At 35.2% G+C, this 26293-nt stretch overlaps 1 protein-coding gene across 1 annotated transcript in view; it reads right to left on the reverse strand.

The window, feature by feature from the left end:
• Positions 1–26293, reverse strand: part of SRBD1 (S1 RNA binding domain 1) — a 114440-nt gene that overhangs the window by 35958 nt on the left and 52189 nt on the right. The window contains exon 16 of the mRNA XM_065754780.1: positions 14016–14098. Within this exon, the coding sequence (XP_065610852.1) occupies positions 14016–14098 (83 nt within the window). The remainder of the gene's footprint in view (positions 1–14015; positions 14099–26293) is intronic.

Here is a 26293-nt window from a genome sequence, read left to right on the forward strand (position 1 = left end):
ACGTGTGATGCTGGGAAATAGATTCACCTAATAAGGAAGTCCTCCTGAGTACAGGTATTCCTGCCCTAAGAAAAGTAAGAACACCCATACTTTAAAATCAGCATTCATTACACAGTTCTCAGCAGAAACATATAAATAAGTGAATACACTGCACGGTAGATGAACATCTCAGTATGTCTCACAGTTTAGAGTATTAGTGTAGATATTTTGCTTCACATACATTTGCCTCCTTCCCAGTGTGACTATTACTGGCCATGATCATCATGAGAATGGTATAACATTAACTCTTTTGAGTGACACCACTCAAGTTACACTTCTCAGCAAAAGGAAAACACACTTATGAAGTGATATAAAATTCAGAAACTGTAACAAGATAAATTAGCACAGCTGTATTAAATAATTCAACATATAGGAGTTAAAGTTGGATGAGTAAGGAAAGTTTGAAACTAACAGATAGGAACCTTCAAGCAGCATTCACTGAAAATGAAGACACTACACAGCATCACAAACAAATCATCACTACGGCCTTGGCGAACTGAGATATTCGTCACATCACCTGATTTCACACTATGGCACTACTTTCTACAGCATACCAACATCTTGTGATATAACAATTCAGGATTTAGATATCAAGCTGCATTTCTCTAGCTGCAGGTTGCAGTACAGCATGAAAATTGAGAAGCTTTTGTTACACTCAAGCTTTACTTCAGTAGAGTCAGAGCAGAAGCTTATCAGTAAGGCTTGCAACAAGAAAACAAATATTTGGAGAATTTTCATCGCTAGTTCTTATTCTTATCAATTTGTATTGCCAGCAATTGCTTTCAAGTAAGCTGCAGCATATAAAGTCTACTCTAGTTTTCAGGGACAAATAATTAGCTGTATGAATAACAAAGTGTGATTAACTCAACCAGATAATGTTGCTACCAAGCTATTTAAAATTTGAGACAGGAAAAAAAAAGGGAAAGAAGGAAAGAAAAACTGTGCCAAGTCTACTGCCTTAGTAAGCAGAGTACTTTCTGAACATTCTCAACAGCATAAGGATTTCCTATTTACTTCAGGAAACAGCTTGCAAGTCAAAACGTGCTGCAGGGATTTTTTTATTTTGTTAGGAGCTGCCAATTGTTAGTTAAGATTACTATTCATTTTACAGGAGTGTTACGAATGCAAATGGTTAACAGCAGTATAAACTATATACTTGGTTTAAGTTTGAATGTCTAAAACTATTACACACTGCATTCATCTGCATTCCCTGTTTATGGGAATGAAATATGTAGTCATTTGAAGTCCACAATATGTATACTGTGTTTGTAATAACTGCAGATTTTACAAGCACATTATTCTTTCCATTAGGATTAAAACCTCACCGAACAGCAATTTGTGAAAGAATTCTAGCAGGGCCCTGAGCCCAGAACTCTGACCTCTGATGAGATGCTTGGCAGCAACAAACTCTAGGTCTAAGCAAAACATCTGGTTTGAGTTAGACTTCCTGAAAAAATAGCCCCTGTACTGGGGAAACTGGTATTCACTCAGCTTTGTCTATACACTTTGACTGACTTCAACGCTGCTGCAGGAAAAAAAAAGCTTTGCCAGAATGCACGTCAATCACTGTAGACTTCTTGGTGGCCTCCAAAGAGCCAGGCACTTACATTAAGAAATGCTTTACTTGTATCTAGGGCTTTTTCCTATTGTACTTCGTAGAAGTGTTTGTTTCAGAATTAGTGCCAACTCTGAATAACCTAATCCAAAACTACAGTCAAGCTCAAAAGATAAATTTTGCCCAAAATAGTTTCCGCAGACTTTTTTTAAACAATAATTATTTTAACTTTATTTTTCTTGCAAACTTATACAATCACTGTCATTGTGAAATGAATAGGAATATTCCCGAAAGAAATACAAACTTAAACTGACAAACTCGGTAAGAACAGCAAGAGCTTTCAATTGGCTTCCAAAATATTTTCCTGTGTACATGTCATAGACAATAGAAACACAGAAGGGAAAGCACAAGAAGCATGCTGATACACTGGAGCAGGGTGTGCTGAAATTATTGCTGCATGTGACCACCACAAGCTCCAGCAAGGAAGGATGAGGAAAGGACAGAGTTCACTTCCCTTCCCGAGATGAAAGGTGAGTTGTAACACAGAATAGGTGAAAATGAAGAAATGAACAAGTCCTGCAGGCTCAGAAAAAATTGTGCTTTGTTAAAACTGATGGCCTGTGTAATGAACATATATGGGAACAGCTCAGAGCAGCGGGCAGGATGCAGCTTCCGTTACACACAAGAAGTACAAGGCTGGCCACTGTTTGCTACACTAACAGGAGATTTTCTGTTTATAAATATCATTGTGAAACTTCTGAAACTGTTTAAACTGTTTAAACTGTGATAATGAACAAGCATCAATTCCTACTAAGACCTGTTAAACTAAGATGCAGGATGGCATTATCTTATTTAGGGGTAAGAAACTGAAAAAAAACCTGAATTTCAAAGGAATAGATAAATCTAATGAAGAACTCTCCCAACACATCAACTGATAATTCATAATACGCATGTACACAAGAGATGTGCAATACTGTTGTATCCACAAACGTAGGTAAATTTACCTTCGCTTGTACTAGTAATATGCTGATAGAATTGCATTCTAAGTTTTTTTCTGTTCATACCCTATTGCCTACCTTGATTAAAAAAACCCACAATTTGGTGAAAAAAGCATCTGAAAAAATATTTTCTTCTATCTGCTCTACTTTACGTAAGTCCGATACGTCACTGTATATCATAAATGCGCTCAGTTTATTTCTTTCCTTTGATTGCTAGTGCAATAATATTTTTATGCCTATCTTTGCAGTAACTCCACACTGGAATTAAATGTCTATTTTTACTTTTCACCTCCCAAATTAAACACCATAGATACTGATGACCCCCTCCATTCAAGCAAAATGCAGCCACCAACCCACAAAGGTACATTTATGAAATAAGCCTCACTCGTTTGAACTGCAATACTGCCATCACTGGAATTTCACCTGGGAGACATAAATAAATAAAAATAAACCAAAGTAATAAACACCATGTTTTATGGAGTTGTGCATGCACACAAACAATTTCTCCTGGCAAACTTAAAAGATCAGACTTAAAAGCTGCCTCTCTCATTCCGGAAGACTCCTGGTCTGGGCTACTCAGAGGCCCTCGGGCATACCCAGCAGCTCAAGCAGCCTTATTCCACGTCTGTACTGCAGTGTGGCTGTCCTGCCACTGGGCCATGGCACGTGGCAAAAATGGAGCCATGCTCCCAATTAAATCAGCGTAGAGATTGCCTGATGCAACGGGCATAATGAATCCCCAGCTAAAGTCTCCAGCAGCAGAAGGTATGCTTGAAAAACTGCCTTCTAGCACAAAGCTTGCAGGACATAGCGTAGTGCCAAGCCACTAAGTTATGTCCTCTGAGGAGTTCATGTATTCAACTACTGATAGTGCTCCAGTGGCCATGTTATTCACGTGTCTGAAGCGAAATGGTTTATTTTCTTGTTTCTCAGGAAATAACACACTTTTTTCCATAGACTTCCAGGTTTTGGAAGACAGAACAATTTTAGAATCATCATCATCAGCTGGCTGAAAGCAATAAAGACAACATTCACTTTAAATAACCCTGAATGATGTAGAGTTGAGTAAATCAGAATTTGTTTTGATTTAAGGTCTTCCAAAGTTGAGGCCAATATGCTGAACAAAAATATTAAACTATCTATAACCCTGTGTCAACATATGATGCTACTGGGAATGGTAAGTGAATTAATTTTCCAAGGAAAATTAATTACTTATGACTTACAGTTGTAAAAGCAAACAACGTAACTCTGGATTAGGACACATTTAATTTTTGTTTGGAGTAGTGATTAAATTAATTTCATATAATTCATGGTATGTAATGGAAAGCAGAACAAAGATGAAATCTTAGACAATGACTGACATAGAAAAAAGTGTATATTTATGTTCGTGATCCAAAAATAAAGGTCACAGATATTAATCACTGTCTAGCAAAACATGATTTTAGTTTCTAAAGCGATGACTTTTTTTCAAAACCGTTTGTCAAAAAAGTGTTATTAGCAAGATAAAATCTAAAAAGCAACAAATTTTAAAAAAAGCAGACCAATTTTGCACTCTAAAATGTGATATCAACTGAATGACAATAACTGTCACAGGATTATTTTGTGAAACAGCAAAACTAAATTCACTCTACATCAATTTGAGCTCATATTAATTTATGGAAAAAATTGAATAATTTGATCACAGATCCAATACACAAACAATTACATGCATTAGCACCACACTACAACCTTCAATCTTAATTGTAGGATTTTTAGCAGTTGACACTTCCTGATAAAATGAAGAATAAATTTGTAGCTAAAGGAAACTAAGAAAGAGTTCTTGCAGCATCTCATAATTTCATGTGTTCAAACAAAGAATAAAAATACTACTCACGTATTAAAGTATGAAACATACCAGTTCTTAGTTCACATATTTATCACAGAAACCACACATACTAACCAACAGTTTAAAAGTTTAAATTCATCTGAATTTTATATTCAAAATTTATTCAAAACAATTTATTGCTGATTTCAGATTTTTTTGATATCAAGCCTACAGCTGCTGTGCCATGAATTAAATTGAAATAACTGAAAGTATGATAACATTAGTATTTTTCCTTATGTAGCAAATGAATATCCTGTTAATTCATAAAATCAAAACAACAGATGCAACACAACCTTTCATACTAAATAGAAACTAAGTAAATTCCACTGATGAAGAATAGCTACATTCAGAATGAATAAGTTGACCCCATACATGAATTCAAAAGCAAGCGATTCACATCTTGACTGCCACTTCTACCTGCCTTTCGGCAACAGAGAGATGCTTTCACTACATAGTTTAATAAATTTTATCATTTAAATATTTAAATCTGACTAGAATTTATAAAGGATGAAATTACTTAATTCGAAAGATTAACATTTGGACTCAAAAAGCAAGTTCTATGAATATTACAAATAGTACATCAGGGATATAGATTATGCTATTAGTAATCTCTGGTGTACTGGATATTATTTTATTATTGTATTTCCAAGAATGTTTTAAAAACTGTAAAGACATTAAAAAAATTTAAATCAAGTCTAGATAAAAGGAGTTGAAAAATTACTCTGATAAAATTGGATATTTTCTACCCAAGATAACAAAACACTTCAAACAAACAGAAAACTCAGTATCATCGCACATTTAGGAAAACACTTACTCAAGACACTTCTGAAAAAAGATAGGCTTTATTGCCCTGTTTTGTTTCAGCTTTTTGACAATTAAGTGTTTCCAAACTGATGCGCAGATCAGCCACACTGAGATGATTTGCTGAATCCCAATCACTCACACTTTGCAACATTTTGCTCCACTTTCCACTTGACTTCTGCACCAGAATGGAGTCTTACAGGAGTTTAAATCTGCCCTGTTGGCTCATAACTGTTTTAGTCTGTATTTGAAATAGCTCTGTCCGAGTACACTTACAGAAAGGCAATTCCATCTGAAATATTAAACAGCCTTGCACAGAGGGTATGCTATACCTGAGGAATTCTGTCCAGGAGCTCACATCTGCTGCTTTCGTGAAGTAAACAACTTTTTCACCTATTTTATGGGAAACTATAGCATATATAATTTAAATAAAATCAAGAGTGCAAATCATGAGAGACTGTTTTCACCAAGTCTGTTTTCATATGGAGACAAAAAACTTTCTAACAAGCTTCTGCTACCAGAATTGGTAATTAAGCAATCAGAAACAAACTGACAAGTGAGGGCAAACCTGTCAAACAGCTGTTTCTTATAAGCAAGCTTAGGTTATTCTCCCTCCATATAGCAACATTTTTTCCAAAATGTTCCTGCTTTTGTTAAAATCTCAACAGCTATGTAAAAGTACACACATGCAGACAACATTAAATAGGAGCAATGCAAGATGGGTATTATTAAAGTCTAAAATTTACCTGCTTACCAGGGCACACCTCTGACAGTTTTCACACGCTCTCTAGTATGCATTTTTGTGACAGCAGTGAAAAATAGATGCAATCCACTGGCAGCTTCATGAGTGACATGTGCAGATGCAGTGATACTGCTGTGCTCTTGCACTCTTTGTAAATACACAAGCACAATTTTACTTCATTTCCTTAAAGGGACAGTATCACACCTCACTGAGTTGGAATGTTTCCTAGGGGACACCAGGAATTAGAAAATCATTAATAACAAATGCCATCTTTTTTCTATATTCTTTTTATTTTTTTCTTCATTACAACCAGCTATAACAGTCTAAAGATTACTGTGTTACTGCCATGCTATTTGCCAGATAGAATAGATAGCCACAAGTAAAGAGTCTGTCAATTTATGGGGGTATAAACCACACCCAGCAGTCAGCAAAACATCTCTAAAGATTGGTTTAAATTATGCAAATCTTCGAGGTGTTAATTTTTTTTTAAGAAAAAGAACCTACTTCACTGAGATGAAGAAACATCCAAAAACCACTATAGACAGCCCGCTTATTTCTTGACAAAGCTGTCTGCAGAGATTTTCTTAGATGGCTTAGTTCACAGAAATTTACTCTTCAAAATGAGAAGCACATTATTTGCCCTCAAAGTGGTGTTGGGCAAGAACATGTATGATTTTTGCTTAGTTTCCTAACAGAGCTAATACTTTACCACTACTACACTATAATTAAGAGATTTTGCAGCCAGCAAATTGATGGTCTTCAAAACGTAGCTGAAGGTTGTATAACTAATCCTAGCAAAAGGATTTGGTAATTTCCTGTGCATTAGAATTCCTGAACTGAGCACAAATGTGTGTACCCATCCATTTACTTTGCACACCTCTTCCCTACTGACAGTTTTTTTGCCTGCCTTTAATGAGATTTTATGAGGAAAACCACCACACTCACAAGTTTTTTTCATACACTTTAAAACTTGGAAGAGTGCCCCCCACCCTTTTCCTCAGATTTCAGAGCAACTCTTTAAAAATAAAAAAAAAAAGAGAATAACCCTCTTTACAGGATACGAGGGGTCCAGGAGAGAGATTAAAGTTTCCTTTATTGAAAAGTTGAGCTAAGAGCATTCTTGTGCAATACTATCCCACCTGCCCATCTTTAAAGCCACGGTGAATTTGTTTGGATATGAGACCTAAGAGAAATTAAAAAGACAAAAAAGCACAGATGTGTTCAGCTAAATAAAGGCAACATACCCTCTAGTCTAGATTATTTATCAGAATAAGCGACTTTCTGCCACGATACCCTACAGTTGCAGACAAAATCCAATATATCAACAAACTTCATGTTTTAAGTTTTTTCAACTTGAAGTACATTTACAGTTAACCAGTTGGCACAAGCTGCCCAAGAGGTGTGATAACATCACAGTAATCAGATTGTCAGTAATTAGTAACATACATAGAACTAAACATTGGTATACATAGACAACTACTGTTCAAAGTTCTCTTTATGCAGAGATTTCAGTGGTAGTGCAAAAAATCATAAGCAAGCTCACAAAACTGAACATATCGTAGCAGATCCAGTTCTATGCCTGACTGCATGTATAAATTCTGTGCAGTAATAGAGAAAGAATGCTGAAGTATTTTGTAGACAGGCTGTTCTGCATGGTGTTGAAACCTGAAATCTACAGTTCCAACCAGCAAATAACATTCCTGCTGACTGAGTTTTCCACAGGAGCTACATGAATCACACAATATAAAAAGCACTGTTCACCCAATAAATAAGACATCCTGTTTTCTATAACACAGAAAATTAAGTTGCAAACCAACACAAATTTGTTTTGATAAGCTTAATAAGGCAAGTTCAATTTTTTTTAAGGTTGTTTTGATAATCACGCCTCAGAGATTAAAAAAATCCACTCTCTTGCACATCATAAATAATCATATTCTTATGTCACATGTAAGTGATTCTCCTATGTGATCCAAGTAATACACCTAACAATTCATATACTCTATGGGTCAATTAATCCAAAAAATAAAAAAAAATTAAATATTCAGTAAAAAAAGAAAGTACATATCTGATTGAAGGAACAGCCATCTCCAATAGCTTGACACACATTATTTAAAATATGGACTGCTCCAGAAGTAATGCCTCCTATTAACTTCCATGGAAACTACAACAGCTAAAAAGAACAAAAGGATAGAGCACATTCCCAGCTACAAAACACTGTTTTCAACACAGACATCACCATTAGCTGTGTATTTCCATCAGCAATGAAAAAGAGCCTGCATGCTGTACTTCTAAAAATCAGCCCCAGTAAGGGTGAATCACTGTCACTACTGCTGAAATGCGCCACTCAATCCTTCACCATGCCCACATTCACTGTCTAGTTTCCACAAATGTTCAACAAGTGTCAATGAACATCTGAATTAATCCATTGTGTCATACTGTTCCCCCACTGCCATCTGTCCCACAGCAACTAAATGTAACAAAATATTGTTGGGAAGGCTCAACCTCTACTGCCATACCACCAGCATTTACCTCTGATGTTGCAGGCCAACACAATCATATAGGTGGTACTATTTCCAGAGCGACACTAATAAAAGCATAATATGCTAAGGATTCATAATCAAAATCAGGTATGCCTCCTGTTTTCCATCATCAAAATTCTGTATGATTTCAACATAAAATGAAGGCAAAGTTTTTCTTAAACTGCACACCTTTTTTTTGGTGACAGTTAGTATTCAGACAACAAGGATGCTTGTTTGTACTCAAATACTCCACAGCTTTGTTTTTTGTTACCAGTTTCTTATTTAAACACGCAATTTTCAAGTTTGTTCTCATCAAGACACAAGAATGCTTAATTTACCCAAAATATTAAGTTCAATAGTAGAGAAATGCATCTAATGATAAAGTATGTTTAAGCCTTGGAATAACTTAAAGCTAATAAGTTACCTTTGCTAGAGTTTTGTAAGAATGGGCTGACAAACGTCCCTTGCATTGCAGACAAGCATTTCTGGCAGCAAAGACAGCCAATGAAAATAATACATAGAGTTGTTCATCACACAGTCGTATCAGGCTGATCAAATAGTATTAGATCTTAGTCCCAAACATAGCGACACCCTGGAAGTTCCTTTGATTCCTGCATTTTTAATGTTTGGCTATAGTTTGCCTCTCAGGTGTCTCCAAAACTATTAAATATTAAGCATTAAGTATATTAATTAAATACACAAATACGTTGTCTCAAGGAAATATTTTTCATGGTAGAAGTACAGATCATTAATAAAGTATGAAATTATGCTACTGCGAAAAATTAGGTTAACACCCCAATTTTTTCATATCCACTCTGTCACCATAGGCAACAACTACAGGTTTAGAAAGACTTATCAGATGCAATGCCACAGACAGATTTTGAGGGAGGAAGATTAGGGAATGTAACAAATTGAAAAGGCTGCCCTCAGTTTAAGCCACATGCAAGACAAGTCAGTTATGTTCTTGCAGCACTGCCCACCAGTTTTGCATCATCTGCAAGCTAGCAAAGAAAGACACACAGGGACAGCCTGAAAAAAGCTGCTTCCTAAATTACTAAAGGTCCCACTGCAACATGATAGCAATAGGAGAGAAAGTGTTCTACACAGTCTCATACGAGAAAGGAACAAAATCCCTTACTTCCCTACAGAAACTGAGGTATTACTTCAGTTGGATGCCTCACTGTTAACTAGCAGGCTATGTTTACACCCACCATACTGTAATTAAGATACAACCAAGTCTATTAAATAGAACACATATCTGATAAAAATTGTTCTTTAAATCTCATTGTCATTTAATGCAGTGCACCCATTCTCTGTGGAATAAAAACAACACAATTAACTGACTCAAATTTCACTTGAAATAATAAAATGTCATACAGGTAATGAAATACAAAAACTGATATACTTCAGTAAGATTAGTAACTTTTGAAAGGGAAAAGTATGGGAGGGACAGAAAAGGCATTTCCAAAGATTTAACTCATTATTTATTCAAATTTGGCTTTATGAAATTCTCTTGTGATCAGGATCCCCAACAAATATAAAGAGACTAAAACAAGAATTAGCTCAACTTTTTTTTTCCCCCCCCTTTCTTCTCCCTGGGGGCCACTACCTAAGATTTATCAGTCATAAATTTTATTTTCTTTGACAAAAAGTGTTCCAGCTACATCTGGACTTACTGTGCTTTGACAGTTACAAAGCCGTATGTATTATATTTTACATTCTTTTGGAATGTTAATTCTCCAAATGTGTTAAATACTAATTATACCACCATATTCAAAAATATATCATGATGAGGGTTTTGAACTAGAAAGACCAAATATGACTTTGCACTTCAAAATGAGAGATAACATTTGTTAGAAGTTAGAACTTGTCAAATACTTTTATTCTTCAACACATACTATACATTGTATTCCTAGATGATATCCATTGCTATGACTATTTTCCCTGTTGAGGTTACTGTTTTTCTAGCATCTAAGAATTTTGTATGTCCAATCAAAAGAAAAGGACAAGCCAAACTTAACTTCATCCCTCAGTATTCTTTTTCCCTTTTCTGTATTATAATATGCACTCTTACTTTGACTTCTAAAGGTTTTACTGATTTAATTCCCCTTTAGCCTGAGGTTTTCTTTTATTTCTAATAGAGAACAGTGAACACAATGATTATCCCAGTGCTGGTTTATTCTTCTATGAAAAGAGGAAGGATTTTCTTGTTGTTTAGTTCTGTTTGTTTTTGTTTTGTTTCCCTTTAGGATTCTTCTACTTAATCCATTTTCTTTCCTCTGAAATTGAATTCCCTAACAACAGCCTTTGTGAAGCAGCTTTGTTCTCAGCTCTTATCTACACCATCCAAGCACACAACAATTGCTGTGGTGATTTATCAGCCAAAATTCAGTTTGCAGTACAATAAAGATTTGAGCCATTAAGGGCTTCACTCATAGGAATTAAGCTTTGAACTGAGATTGGGAGGTGACAATGCAAACATATACTGCATCAGGCAGGGCCTGGGCATCATCCTTATGCTTGACTACAGAAGAAATCATACTAATATGGCCTGAAGGTGATAAATTAATTTTGGCTAGGTTCCTGTCTGAGAGGAAAGAACTATTTTCCTAATGAGATAAAGATGAAAGAAGACAAGGACCTCTAGGCAACTGGAATTTTGGACTGAGAGAAACCATAATAAATCAGGTGATTCTTTTCTTTGTTTAAGAAAGTACCTGTTAGGAGATCAGGGGTCTGTTTATTTTTTTCTGATAAACCAAATTTTCTCAGCAGTTACAAACTCAGAGTCATTACTTGAAAGGATAATAAAATAAGGTAGTCATGTACAGACTTCAACAATTTTTGGGCATCTAAAATAAGAAAGCACAAAGCACAACTAACCAGGCTCAGTTTCCATAGAGCTACTGCTACCTGGAAGCTCAGATTAAAGTATTTGTACCCAAATAGGCAAATTTCCTTGGAAAGTTTCTGCCAGCAGGAGAAGAAAACATCAGTGTTCACACTGGCATGTGAAGAGGCACTAACAGTACCAAGAGGTGGGAGGGATCCAAAATGCCATGGAAGCGGTGACTACAAAAGGCTTGGCTCTTTCATACAGCACTTACACAAGACGACGACTCTGATAAACATAGACAAATATCCTGTACCACAGTTTGTGAATATCCCATTAGAAAAGCTACAGCCTCTGTCAGCTAGGTTCTTCATAATCCATTTCTTATTTCAACTTCAGAGAACAAAATCCCAGAAAAGATGGTGAAATTCATGTCTCTTGGCTACTACTTTTCAAATAGTAGTTTGCAGGCCTCTGTCTTAAGACAACAGAAAAGTGATATCCATTTGATGTAAGTACTAAAGAAAAAAAAAGACAAGATCACTACTTCATTGAGCCAACATTTTGGTTCTTGTACAGCAACTGTGCAATCACCTCTCAAGAAATCACATTTCTGATTGTGCTATAAGACTCTTGCTACTCTCAACCTCAGCTTGCCTCTGACTGAGGAGTATGAAGCTGACTGAGCGCAGGACTAAGCACTGTCTGTTCTCCAGGACAAGAAGGTCCAAATCTAAATTTGTCCAATCCCTACATATCAACTTCTGAACATTTAAGAAAGGAGATGCCATATGCAAATGCTAGGTTTACAGCTACAGTGGGCTAATAAAGTAACTTTTCCTGTGACAGTTACATTTCTGATCTAGACTATACTTCTCATATCCCCATCACAGAAATGAAAAGTTGCAGCTAGCTATGAGGCTATAAATTCAAGTACAATAACATCTTTTATACAATACTAAATTCTGTATCTAACATTCTTTATCTGGAGGATTCTATCTGCTGTTAATCTGAGACTCTTCATAGGATAAAAGAGTCTTCTTCATGCCTGGCTTCTGATGTGTAATCAACTGTTCTCCAAAGGAGAGCATCCATAATAGTTCAATTCCTCTTACCCTCACATCTCTTGTTTTCTGTCTTTGAGCAAATATCTTCTGACTTGCATGGTGATACTTAATCTTGATGAGGTTATGCCTTTCTCAGGGGTTTATCCAAACCACAAGACTTAAAAGTGCAGTTAGGTGGGGAAGGACAACTTTAGGGAATTTACCTTCACCAGGCTTTTATATTTCTTCAAAACTTTTCATATAACCACTTTGGTCATGAAAAAATAATACAGTTGGATGTTCATTTGTAAAAACTTCACCAGTGGATCAAAAATCTTCCAGAAAGAGTCAGGAACATGGTACTTACCCTGTTGCAGTCTCATGCGAATCACATATGCAACACCTAAATCAATACTTTCTAGCCAAGTAATGAAAGAGGTGGTCAGATGACCACCCTGATTTTAGCTGTGACCAATGAAAACCCAACTTTTACTGAAATCTGGATAACATAATGATCTCCTCAGTATTTCAACCCTTACATCTAACTTTCCTCAAAAGCTATGGTGTATTTCATACTGTAAGTTTAATGACAAACTAATTTTACCTCTATGTTCCAGAGTTAGCAAGGAACGTCAGTAAGCAAAACATAGTCTGCAGCAATGCAAGCACAGCTTGCAAAAAAAGCACTGAGTACTACTTCTACCAACCAAAATATTGACCTCAGTTCTCTCTCTCAAAAAAAAAAAAAAAACCTAACAATGATACAATAATCTATTACACACATCTCTTCAAAACTTGTCACATCACTTCTAGCAGTGAGAGTAAATGATTCTAGTCTCCTAATTTCAGCTTATACCATTAATACACACACTAATCCAAAAATTCACAGTACTTTCCATTTTGATTTCCATTTCAAATTTACTTACATCCTGTACTCTCAAAAATAGAGATAAGTACACTCTAAAGTTATTATTTTTTAACTTTTCTATTTGCTTGGAATCAAATACGTGAATAAATGCTTCCCTGCATTGATAATAATATACTAGAAAACAACAATGTCCTGTGTACCACTAATCAACACCATTCCCTCTGTAAAGACACTATGAAGGTAGATAGTATTTCCCAGGAATAGCTTACAAAGATGTAAGAAAACCAATGAATTGCCAAATGCTTTCAAGATCAACTTCAGTAACTGCAAAACTTCAGAACAAATGTTTTTATTATAAACTTCTAAGAAGAAATATACAGAATAGCACAAGTTAATGGCTTCTAAATGGAGGATCAATATCCCATTGTATTTTACACAAATAGCTAAAACCCCATTGCTGTAACAATGGGGAAAAAAGGTTTTACATCTCAAATTACCTGTCTGATTTGATGTTTTTAATAGACTATAAATCTGGCTACAGCCATTTCTGAGTCTCAATCACAATCGTTAAAACTAGAGATTAGAGAAGAGTATTCTTTGGCTTTTTCAAAAGCATTTTATTACCACTTCACGAATTCTACAAATATCTCTTAAAGGAGACATAAATAGTTGGCACTTGATTATAAAGCATTTTGGTTTTGCCTTCTATCACGACGGATTACTTAGATTAAATGATATGTATTATCTTACCTGATACATTCCAACTCCTATGTGTTTCGGCTCAATTTTCACTAGCTCAGCCAGTGGGTCTTGTACGCGTCTAGCTATGGAAACTAAAAAACAGAATTACAAACAACTATTGTTTTAAAAGGAAATCACAATCATATAACAGTTTTTGATATTTTTTCAGTCATATATATTTATTTTCTTTTATTCTGGAAATTATCTATAATAAAGTAAAATTCCTTTCTACCGTTAGACACGGTGGATGAAGAGTGCATTAATCAAACTTATTGAATAATTCAAATAAAGTCCTTAAAAAGATTTCATACTGTAATCACAACATTAAATCTGTTCACTCAGGCCATAAAGTTAACAAACAGAACAGTGTACAGTAAATGTATCCCTTGTTTATAAATTTTAGTATTGAGCCATTTAACAGCTAAAATTAAACACTTAATTTTAAATTATAGATATTTAGCAACAAATATACATTACAAAATGTATATCTATTCACAGATTTATTTCTCAAATGCTGTATTTACTAAGGTAACCTGCACATTTAGAGCTGAATTTTCTTATATAATTCAACCATAAAATTCTATGTTCACTTTAGATAAAGTACTTGGGTAGTCAATTCCTTTACTATCTTTTAATCTAAACTGTATATCAAAACACATCGAGATACAGATTGTCATTGCTATAACCAGGTATAGGAAAAAAAAATAAAAAAGCTATTTCGAACATTTCTGGTACGAAAGAGCACACGGAATGAATTACTGTTTTTCTACATCCTTACACTTGAACCAGGCCTGAATTTTTTAAGTCCATATTTCATGATTGTAACCTTAGAGTTAATTCTTATTTACAAAGTTTCAAAATTCAACTTCTTAACCTTTGTCTAACTCTGCAGATACTGAGTTACATTCAGTATGTACAACTGTGCTCCCTCCCACAAATGCTGAAAGAGAAGTTCTACTATAAATGCATTACATTAATAAGCTTTTTCACTCCCATTCATTCTATCAAAGAAAACAATGACAAAGTATACACTGACAAAGTATACCAGAAAGAGGCCTTCAAAAAATAATTAAAGAAAAAAAAAAACAACAACAAAAAACCAGCCTAAGCAACAACAACAAACAGCAAATTAAGAGCGCAAAGTAAGTCTAGCCCAGAGATCTAAAAAAAGTTTGATAAGCTCAGAGAATACAAGGAAAACTGGGTTTCACTAGAGTGCAGATTACCTAGCTAAATTTTCCAAAGGCCAGGCCTTGTTGCCAAAGCTGTTTTTACCTACACATGTACTTGTGTGAGAATGAGAGAAATACGGTAGGTCAGAAGGTGACTGGAATGCTTTGAAAACTTTCTCCAGAAAGAATCCCACAGTTGGCATCACTTCATGAGGCGTTTTCTAAAATATATTTTACCTTTAAATTCACTTTTAAGAAAATCAAGAGTGGGTCAGGAATAAAAATGTATGTACATTTGGTAGTTTGGACAAAAACATCTCTAATTTTTAATTTTTTGTTTTTTAACAATCAAGTGCAGATATGTATATAATATATATGTATATAAAGAAGTACATGAGGGTACAATTAAATGACAAAATCATATACACACTATACACATACAAAACATTTTATGTAAAAGTTTTCTATCTACCAATAGAAAGCTGTATAAAGTATATGTAAGAGACAGATATAGAAGCTTTACATAACATTGTTTACATTCAACAGCATCTTTTCAGACAATTTCATCCCACTCCTTATTTTCAAGCAAAGTAAGCTAGAGAAAATTGACCAAGATTGTGTCCAGTTGGATTTTGAGTGCCTCCATGGATAGAGGCTCTATAGCCTCTGGGCAACTTTTGCTATTGTTTGACCACTCTCACAGTTAATAAGTAGGTTTCTTTGTATATGTGTACAGGTGGAATTTTCTTTGTTTCTGTGTGTGCCCTCTTCTCCTGTCAGTGGGCACTACCAAAAGAGTTTGCCTCATTCCCTTGCATCAGGTATTTCCACTAATCACTGACATCGCTCCAAGCCTTCTCTTCTCTAGGATGAAGGGTCCCAGTTCTCATTTGTTCCTTGTATGAAAAGTGCCTCAACCCTTTAATCACCTTGGAGGCCCTAATTTAAATGACAGCTACCACTACTGCATACTGTTAAAGACTTGACAGCATTTTGTAAAAAGACTCTACTAAACTTTGATACTTGAAGCCAAAACAGTATACCTAATGCTTATTAGTTATCCAGGCTCCTCGAACCACAACCACAAAACTTATCATTTGAGTACAGCATTAAAGATTTCAGTTTTAAGGATTTGCACTGGTAAATGTACAGTTAGCACAAAAGTTCACTGCTCGGTCAAGCAGGACTTTTTCATACCTTCTATTATCAATTTTAACATGCTGACAATGGCAGTTTGCTAGCTCAGCTCAGAAAGCACTATACTGCTGACATCTGATACTCATGCTTCTCTAAGAGAAACTCTCTGCATTCAAAAGCTATCACATATGCCTCCTTGTCAAAAATCAGAAAAGGTCAACCAGTACAAGTACACTGCTTATAGCTCACACAAGTATAGCTTACTACAGAAATGCTTTCCTGTAAGTATCACATTAATTACTTTGAAACACTAGTGGTACCTATCACCAGTCCCCTAACAACCAAAAATGGAGCACAACACCCTTGAAAGCCGCGTGGATCCAGAACATTCGAAGATGTTTCCAGCCTATATACATATACTAGACATTTTGTTTACCAAGAATTTGTCATAAACTTAATACCTGAAGATGGTTTTAGAGAATTTCCTTTTCAACTTGATACAAAAAACATTTCAAAAATTACATTTTAAGCAAGCTGAGAGCAAACATCTGTCACTGCCCATACGTCCTTTCATCATATCTTTTAGGACATTTCCAAGCATAAAATTCTCTAAGGAACCTTCAGATAAAAATGAAAATTTAGACTCTACTTTTCATAAGTTAGGTTGACAGTGTCATTGTATCCCTATGAAGGTTCCAGCAAAGACGTAGGTCTTGACCCAGGCAAGCCCTTCAGCACAGATGCATGGCAGTATTCCCACACAAACCAGCAAAACTCTTCACATGCATAAAGTTACATGGATAGTTTGTGTTTTCCTGGATGATACAGGAAATAGTTACGATATTGAAGCATGAAGATCAATTAACAGTCAGTTATATGGTAAAAGGGATGCAGTTCCTACATGTGCAAGTGGGACAGCTGACTTGCAGAGTTTCCACTGAAGCCTCTATTTTATTTCAGAGCATTCAAAATGCTAAACAAAAGAGCAGAACAGGGAAAACAGTAAGAGTACAGTATCTCTAGGAACAAATAGAGACTTAACAAAATCATGAGGGATCTGCATACATACAAGGTTCTGCTCCCTATAGATCAGAAAGCAAAATCAGAGCTCATACAACCTGATAGTCTCACATCACTACATTTAAAAGACTTTTCATATCAATATATTACAGAAATAGTTATAACACTTCAATATTTATTAAAGCCGTGTTTTTGTATATGTAAAGTGCATTTCAGAAAAGGCTATAAATAATAACAAAATAAGTGGTACATTCTCACTTCACTGTTAATAAGGTGTGTTCCATTTTCATCCCCCCAAAAAAAAAAATTCCATGACAGCATAAAGGGCAAAAACAGAAAATTAGATTTCTCAAAGTAAACAGTTAACCAAAATGAAATATTTGAGATACCATTTGCAAAATGATAAGTGAAATGGGAAAAAAGTTATTCAGTATTAAGGAATATTAGCATTTTGGTGACATGGGCTTCTTATAGAAAGCCACAAAAATTGCACACCATATAGATGCAAAGCCTCTTCAAGTTGTCAATTAAGAACAAAACAACATTGCAATATTTGGAATGACAGCAACATATTGTGCTGCCATGCAGTAAATTCATATAAAATTTTGAAGCTAGAGGGGACAAGATGGCCTAGGTGGTCCTCTGACTTTAATGCAGATGAACTTAATCTCCAAATAGAAAAAAAAAAAAAAAAAAAAAAGTTGCAGAAAGCATATTTACCAAAATCCCACCTTGTCACATTAGAACCTTCTTTGCTGTTCTGTAAAAAACAGGTAATTTAACTGTTTGGTGGTCACAGTTCACACCATCCTTTGGTTATTCAAGCAGATAAAAAGATGACTTCTTGTCTGTCAGTGATGATAGTGTGGTGGGTGAGAAGCATGCTTAAGAGCTGCTTGCACAACTCATTTAAGTCCCAGACTCATCCTCACAGAAAAAAACATTTATCTGTTTAAATATAATTAAATAAAATATTTATTTTTATTTTTTCTATAATATAAATAATATTTATATAAACATATATATTGTGTTTATATAAATAATATGAATAATAATAAGCGTTTTGTTTCCTAACAGCTAATGAGATGTGCCCTCCCAAACTAGGAAACATACTTCATTATCTGGATACGCCTATCTGAAAAGGACAAGCCTCTCATAACCAAATTTAAAACTACTTTCCTCACAAACAATTGTGTAATTCAACTTTTCCTTCTCTAATACTTTCTACAATAAGGAATATCATTTTTCACAGAAATTAAAAAGTATCATTCACTTTGGAAAACTGACAACATTTTGGGCAAAGTTTTTTTTTCAGATTGGTCTGTCCATTCTTTACAGTGAGGAGGGAACAACAGTTCTAGAGAAACAGTTGGAAATACATGTATAACAATTATATATATACACACACATGCATTTAAATATGTATTTACACACAGAAGGACTCTGTCAGCTGCCAGCCCTAAACACAGAATTAGTGCTAACTTATAACCTGGGCTACCTGCCTCCCCCTAGTAGTGGAATAGACGTCAACTAATAATTATGGCCAAAGTTATACACGTACACTTTGGAAGGTACAAGAACAGCAAGAAAGTTTGTCAATTACATAGCAAAGTGCATTATAAATAGCCTTAAGTATTGTGCCCATTTTTGGGCAGCATGCTAATTTTTGTGGTCCAGACAACTGCAGATTAAATATATCTTTAATTAAGATAATTATCTTTTTGTAGTGCTATATGCAAGAGCTACACCATCAAGCAGAAACTTAATGCCTGTGGATAGGGAAAGAGTGAAAAAGAGTCAGGAATGACTTATGGGTGGAAAGAGGGGAAAAAAAAAAGCGAAATCTTTTAAGCTACAGCAGAATTCAAATGTTGCTTGCTATTACAAGCAGCAAAACGTTTTTGGACACAAGTCCCAAGTTTTATGATGACAGCATCTTTTTACACATGCATATTCTGTATTCCTCATGGAATGGAATAAAGAATGTGTCCTCACACCAGTAAGTGTGACAGTTATTCTACATTGAGTGGGAACACATCTATGCTTTGAAACAATAAAGATATGAAGGGTAGTGGGTTATGTTACATCATCAGTATTTCCATTAAGTAGACAGCAGCCATAAGCTAAAACTTCAATTTTATCACAAGCAACAACACTGTGTTTTTATTAACATTCCTGTGTTTTGTTTTGATTGAGATATGCTACTATAAGTGCTTCCAAGTTCCTTCCCACTTTTAAACTAATCTTTACACCTTAAAAATCTGAGTGAAATGGAAAATGTCAATTAAAAATAATGTATTAAAGTAATCAACAAGTAACTCATAAATGCACAAGTAATTAGAGCCAATATATCATATGAGGGTAGATATGGAAACATTACAACTTATTTAAATCCTTCTATAAAGCTTATTATTGTGTTCAAGATCAATTACTCTCAATAAGTACCTGCAACATTTATTCAGTGATCGATTGTTCAGGTTTCCTGAGTCCTGGAAGCTTTCTATCCTGTTGACCTGAATTTCACCCTCCTTGCAAAGGATACAGTGAAATGTACAGTAGTCTTTTCATTAGGCATTCTTTCTCAGTAGGTCAGGATTTGTGACACAGTTTTGAATCGTCATACATCTTCTTGGTGGGTTTAAAGTATGCAATTTATTTTAAACAACTGCTCTAACAGCTGCATTTCATCCAAAATTCTTCTGTGGCAAGTGAGCAGGTTTTTGTTTTGAAAAGGTTACATTTTAGTTTACTTTTAACTCCATAAAACTGATAATCTGTTATTGGCTTAAGATTAATGAAATAATGAATGACAATGTTCTATTTACTTATTACAAAAATCCTTAAAAGAGATTGCCTGAATACAAAAAGCAAGTAAGAAATAAATATTAAGTGAAAATCCTCAGTAAGTGAATATTACAATGCAAATTAAGTCACTATTTTTTCTTAAAAACACCCAGAAATCTCTACTTTACTATTAATGCTTTTTATGTCTCATTCTATGTCACAGGATAATAGTTTTGCTTTGTTTTGTTTTCTCTGAATTCAATCTTAGAGGAGAGATATATAACTACTTAACTGAAGCATGATGTGATTGTTCCGCCCTAGAAATCAGTTAGTCTTGCAGGATGGTATAAATTCAGAAAACTCTTTCCCATCTGCTTAGCTTAAGAGGTAGAAACTGTCAGTACACTTCACATTCAGATCACTGGTCCTAATTTTAACTGCATCACCATGGCATTGATTACTATGACTACAAAACATGAAAATTAATTGAAGACCTGTACTTACAGGAATTGTTTATTTGTGTCAGCAACAAAAACGAACCTTTCTGAAGTGATCAAAATGTATTTTCCTATGACTATGGTTAAAAAACAGTAGCAGTTTTCATGAATTGCACTGTTCTACTAAAAGTAAAACAAAAATCTCCTCCACTTAAAGAGCAGCCTTGTATTCACCATTCTCCCAGCTCAATGCTTCAAAGAGGCAATAAGGCTTTCTAAGGAAACTACATATATACACGCATAGAGTTACATCCATAGGGAGGGAAGTAACCCATTTTCAAATCTAACTAACGGCAACTGCCTTTAACCAGTGCCTGGACAAATGTTCTACTTCAAGAGACTGCTTTTAGGAAGAATGGGTGGCATATTTTCAGATTGTTCAGAAGTGCAGCAAAACACTCTCTGTAAATAGAAGACAAAGTCCAGCAGCTGAACTCAGACCCAGATAGAGGCATGATAGGAAGACAAGGTAAATGTCGCATCTTTCCACGAAGATTACATATCAGTTGCAGACATTAAAACCTGTTTCAGAGAATGATGCTCGGTTAATAGTTACACAGAAACTTCACTTAGGGTGGTGAAAATCATTATTTTCAATACAGTGAAATAGAAGAGTTTTCATCTAGCTCAAGATAACCTTCCAATTTAATTCTGTAATGTGGCAGAAGCCTAGAAGAATCTCAGAGTGTCTGGATCTTGAAGATTACAGAAGAGCAAGCTCCTCTACTCCACTTATACATTCTAGAGCTTCAGAGGAAACAGTGCAAATTAGAGGGATGTTGACATTATATACATAAATCTCATGTATACCCCAAAATATGCATAGAATGGAAATATGTTAGATTCTAGTCTAGAATAACAAGAAAGTAAAGACTAACAAGTATCTCTAAGATCTATGTAACAATCCATTCAGAACTAGCAATAAATTCCTACTGTTTCTGGTTAACTCAAATCCATTTCTCTATTTCTCAAAGAAACTTCATGCTGGTACATAGGTTCATAAACTGGAAGAGGCCCCATCATTTTCAGCCAACCTGAACTTACGGACTGCTGCTTAAGATTATTCAGATTTTCTATAATTTGTGTTTAACAGTAGAACCCAGCTCACACTATCAAACCAGCTTCTGCTCATTGCTGAGAAGAGCTCTAGTGGAGAGAACGAACAAGCCCTCCCTCCCTACCTCCTGGTGCTGTTCACCAACCACTCTGTTTCTAACCAGCGCACCTTCTCCCTTCTAACAGTACAATAAACACATTTTTAATTGTTGTAGAATACAGCTCATGTAATATGAAACCATTTCCTTTTTTTCACCTGTAATTGCATGCAACCCAACTAAACAGGTAAGATTTTGTAGTGGAAGCAAAATGTTATTAACGTATACAAAATTCAGACCTTGCTTTCCTTTCTTCTAACTATTTCTGAAAACTTGTGGATCTTACAACAATCACGTATGGTAAGTTGTAGAAGGAAGCTTCCACTTAGAAAGCACGAACAATTTAACCATAAGATTTCTGTCCAATAAAGTTTTTGAGAAATGACCTTCTCTCCTGGGTTGCCAAGGGCGAGTAGCGCTCTTTTAAGAAGATGAAGAAATTAGCTCAAGTAGACAACAAGACACTATGTCCCACACATCTAATCATCAAATTGTTTTACTTTCCTTAAGATAAAGTCAAAAGACATTACATTTTTTCAGATCTTTACCTTCTATCTGCTGGCCAGGATGACAGCTCTGAACTGTATGTCTATCTTTAACAGCACCCAAGGGAATAAAACCCTGAAGGCATGACAGTCTCAAAGTCCTAACAAGCCCTAAAAGCCTATAAGGCTTTCTTTTGCAAGGAAAAGTGCAAGTGGTTTGCTGAACTTTGAATGTACTGTAATCCAATGTATTCTGCCCTGTGGAGAGAAGACAAGCAGATGGGATTTGACAATGCTAAGGCAAGCTGTGCTGTGTGACCTTTTGCTCTCCCAGAGTCTTTATCCTCAGAAATCATCCTTTAGAGCAACACAGTTTCTATACTAGATCATACCTGTGCATACAGCATGACACACATTCTTGCCCTCTCAGTACTCCAAATCTTTTTGAAAAGTAATCTTATGCAGCACTTCACCTACATTCATTATTTTTCTAACTGAACGACAGAGCTACATGGCTGGGGGAAAATGAGCACTAGGCAGTACAGCAGACATAGACAAAGTACTTAACTCTTATTTCAGCAGATGAACGCATAAGAGCAAATTAAAATCCAAATGCAGATGATCATATTCAATTATGAAAGTAAACGATGCTTAGCACAAGGTCTCTAAGAAGCATTAATACAAATACAATGTCTGAAAAGACATGCGCTTTCCCTCCTCATTCCATGTTTAAATAATTCTAGTACATAGCTTTGTTCTGATTCTTCTGCATCTGTGCAATGAATACATTAGCTTTTAATTTGCTTTTTAATCAGTGAAAGAAGAGATTACTTGTTTGTTAGAATAGGCATATAAATATGAAACGTAATTTGTCAGTTTAATGAAATTATTCCTCATTTAATGTTACAGAATGGATTACTTCACAGAAATTCTCCACTACAAGGCCAGAACTCAGCAGTTCTCTCAGAGTTTAAGTCACTTCAAAAAGTAGAGGTGAGTATTCGAATGGATCAACTGTTTTTTTAGAGAGTAGAAAATAAAAGTTCTGATTTGAACATACGAAGGAACAGTGCATCTGTCATCCACTTTGCAACAAGAACAATAACAAAACAAAAAACTACTTAAGATACAGCTCAAGATGATTTTCAAGTCTCCGAGAAGAACATAAATTCTGTCCTTCTTCACATCAATCCTTCAGTGCTAAGAAGAGCCAAACGTATATACATTTCCTGCATAACTTAACCTACCCCTTCTTAATCCTTCCATTTGGTCTAGTGAAACTTAATCAAAAATTCTGCAATAACAAGGAATTATAGAAGCAGAGAAAAAAAATGTATATAAAAAAGTCTGGTGGCATCTACACACAATGACAGCTGCACAGATTAATTTCTTCTCCTAAAATCCCCATCTTCATCAGCAATACAGGCTCTGCACATCAAGACAAACCTCTGGGCAAAAAGAGTATAGAAAAAGATGAAAGCAAAACAAGATACCAAGTTTTGAGTTCACAGGCTCAGTGACAACAACAAAGAACAAGTAGATACTGACTGCCACAAAGCACACGTGAGAAGATTATTTGCCACCACTGAGTTTAGCTTTTTTTCTTTTGCTCATGCAAAGATAGACTTCAGAACCAAGGATGATGGTAAGGAGAATGACTGCTATATTTACACTGTTAGATGGGTTCACTGAATGGGGCTCCTACAGATACTTCAGAAGGAAACTTGCATACAGCCATCCACTAAAAAAAGCACAAGCAAATCTCAACCAGAGAGCCCCACAGTTCCCATACTGCCTTTCCTCTAAATCTCAAGGGTTTGCCTCAACAATCAATAAAAATAAGTTTCATAAAGATGATCAACATATACACCACTTAACCCTGGAAAATTTCCCACTCTGAATTTTCAGCCTGTTCTAAGGTAAGGATTCAGAGAACACAAGGAAGTCTTTTACTCTCTTCTCTCTCTCAAGTGGCAACTTGATTGCCAGTTCATCCAAAACTCCTACCTATTGCATCCCACTAGCTAGCTCTTTAGGCAGAATCCTCAGCTGCTGCATCTGAACTTCCTCAGCCTACCAAGCAGGAAATCTTTTCTGTCCTACAAGCTTCTAATTTCCTAACTCTGTGGGGCTGAAAAAAAGCTGTTCTGCTTAGTAATCCCAGAATTACTATCAAGAGGATATATATACCTTCTCACACTACTCAACCAACTAGATTTGATAAAGTTCTTCACCGTTTACTTAGTTGAATACCACTCCACATGATTTTATAGAAAATGAAATTAAGTACAGAAGTTTCTGCACTTTCATGAAATATTCACATTTAGTGCTACAAAAAGTTTAGAGAACCTGGTTCAACATAAAGATTGACATTAGAACTCATATCGCTTAGGGCCAGAAAGAGGTGCCCACGTGTGGATGACATTCCTAAAACTGGACAAACCCTACTCCATTGACTGCAACATGAATACAAGCAAACTGCTTACGAAGTGAGCATTTTTTCTCAGCTTAGTGCAACAGTGGTTAAAAGCACTGCATGAATGACTATAAAGACTTTCCACTACAGTTTATGAACGTATAATTAGTTTATGTTTCCTAATAATTACAAACTCGCTCATTCCATGACCTTCAAAGGCAGCTCACAGAATAAAAATAGCCAGTTGAATTCTTGGCTTAACTAATATATCCAATTAGCGCTCGCAATAAATGCTTTTTTCCTTCTTATACTCCTAGCCAAGAAGTTACTAGGATAACACAGATTTATTTATTCAAAAATAGGATTTATGTCTTATATATATGTTCTATCAGTAAATACATGAATTAACATATGGACTTTATTACAGTTGCTAAACATCACTGCAATTATGTCAGATTTCACAAGATTTGAAACTCCTTATATTGTATATTTAATATTTCACATTCATGTACCTGACAAAAACAAGTCTATCTGTGTAACTAAAAAACACCAAAAGTTTGTGTTGAGAGAAATGTTAAAGTGGCAAACTGTGTTAAGATCACAGATCTCACATCAGTTGTACCTTTTATTTTAACTATAAATGTCACACTTTATCATGCAGCTGTCAGCTTCTTTTAGTGTATGAAATGCTATCATGTAAGCACAGAACTTGACATGATGTAACACAACAATTAAAATAAAAAACAAGTCACGTTTGACACCATGTCACTTTTCCATTTGCTGCAAGTTAAACAAAGGAGAATCAAAAATACAAAAATAAAAGCTATTAAAAAAAAGTTTGTAAAGACAACAGCAGTTACTAATTACCACGATGTTATGTCACATGTTTCTGTTCAGCTAAAAAAAGCATTCACAGCTGTAGTTCAGCTAATTACAAATTAACACCAAAAGACATCAAGAAAAGTCTGAAGTCTAAAACTTCCAGATAGATTCTATTGTAATAAATACACCTCCCATTGTTGTTTCCATAGAAGCTGACATCCACAGAACTAAGCAACTATTTCTTTTGTACACTATCCTACTTCAATTGATACACTCAGTGATACTGCTGTGGCACACTAAAAAAGATGATTCTTTTCAAAGCAGATATAATAACACCCAAGTTATTACTATGGGGTTGCTTCACACATAATGGAGGAACAATGAATTCTAAATAATTAATGTTGAAATCAATCATGTATCACAAATTTGATTTTGATTTACTGCTTTTTGTCATGCAAAAGAAAATAAAAGCGCCTGAACATTTGAGAAACTAACCAGAAAAAAGAAAACTAGCTATATCTGGAAAAGTACATAGTTAATAATTAGATTTCCCCCTTAGCATTTCTCTGCTCATTTACATCAAACTCTAAAACCATATTTAATACACCAACAACAGGAAAACTTCAGACCACAGGAAAGTTAGTGGCATCTGTCACAAACACAAATGTCACATGCCTAATGTTTGCTCAGGTCATACCATGACATAAGCAAAATCTCTTTGGCTCAGGGACAAAATGATGAGAGCGGAACCAGTTTGCAGGCAGGAAGGAAGGAGTGAGTCAAGCAGAAAGAGGCTAGAG

This window comes from Cyrtonyx montezumae, unplaced genomic scaffold (assembly GCF_038088225.1).
Source record: "Cyrtonyx montezumae isolate F1298 unplaced genomic scaffold, pur_monq_1.0 scaffold_0, whole genome shotgun sequence".
Classification (NCBI taxonomy): Eukaryota; Metazoa; Chordata; class Aves; order Galliformes; family Odontophoridae; genus Cyrtonyx; species Cyrtonyx montezumae.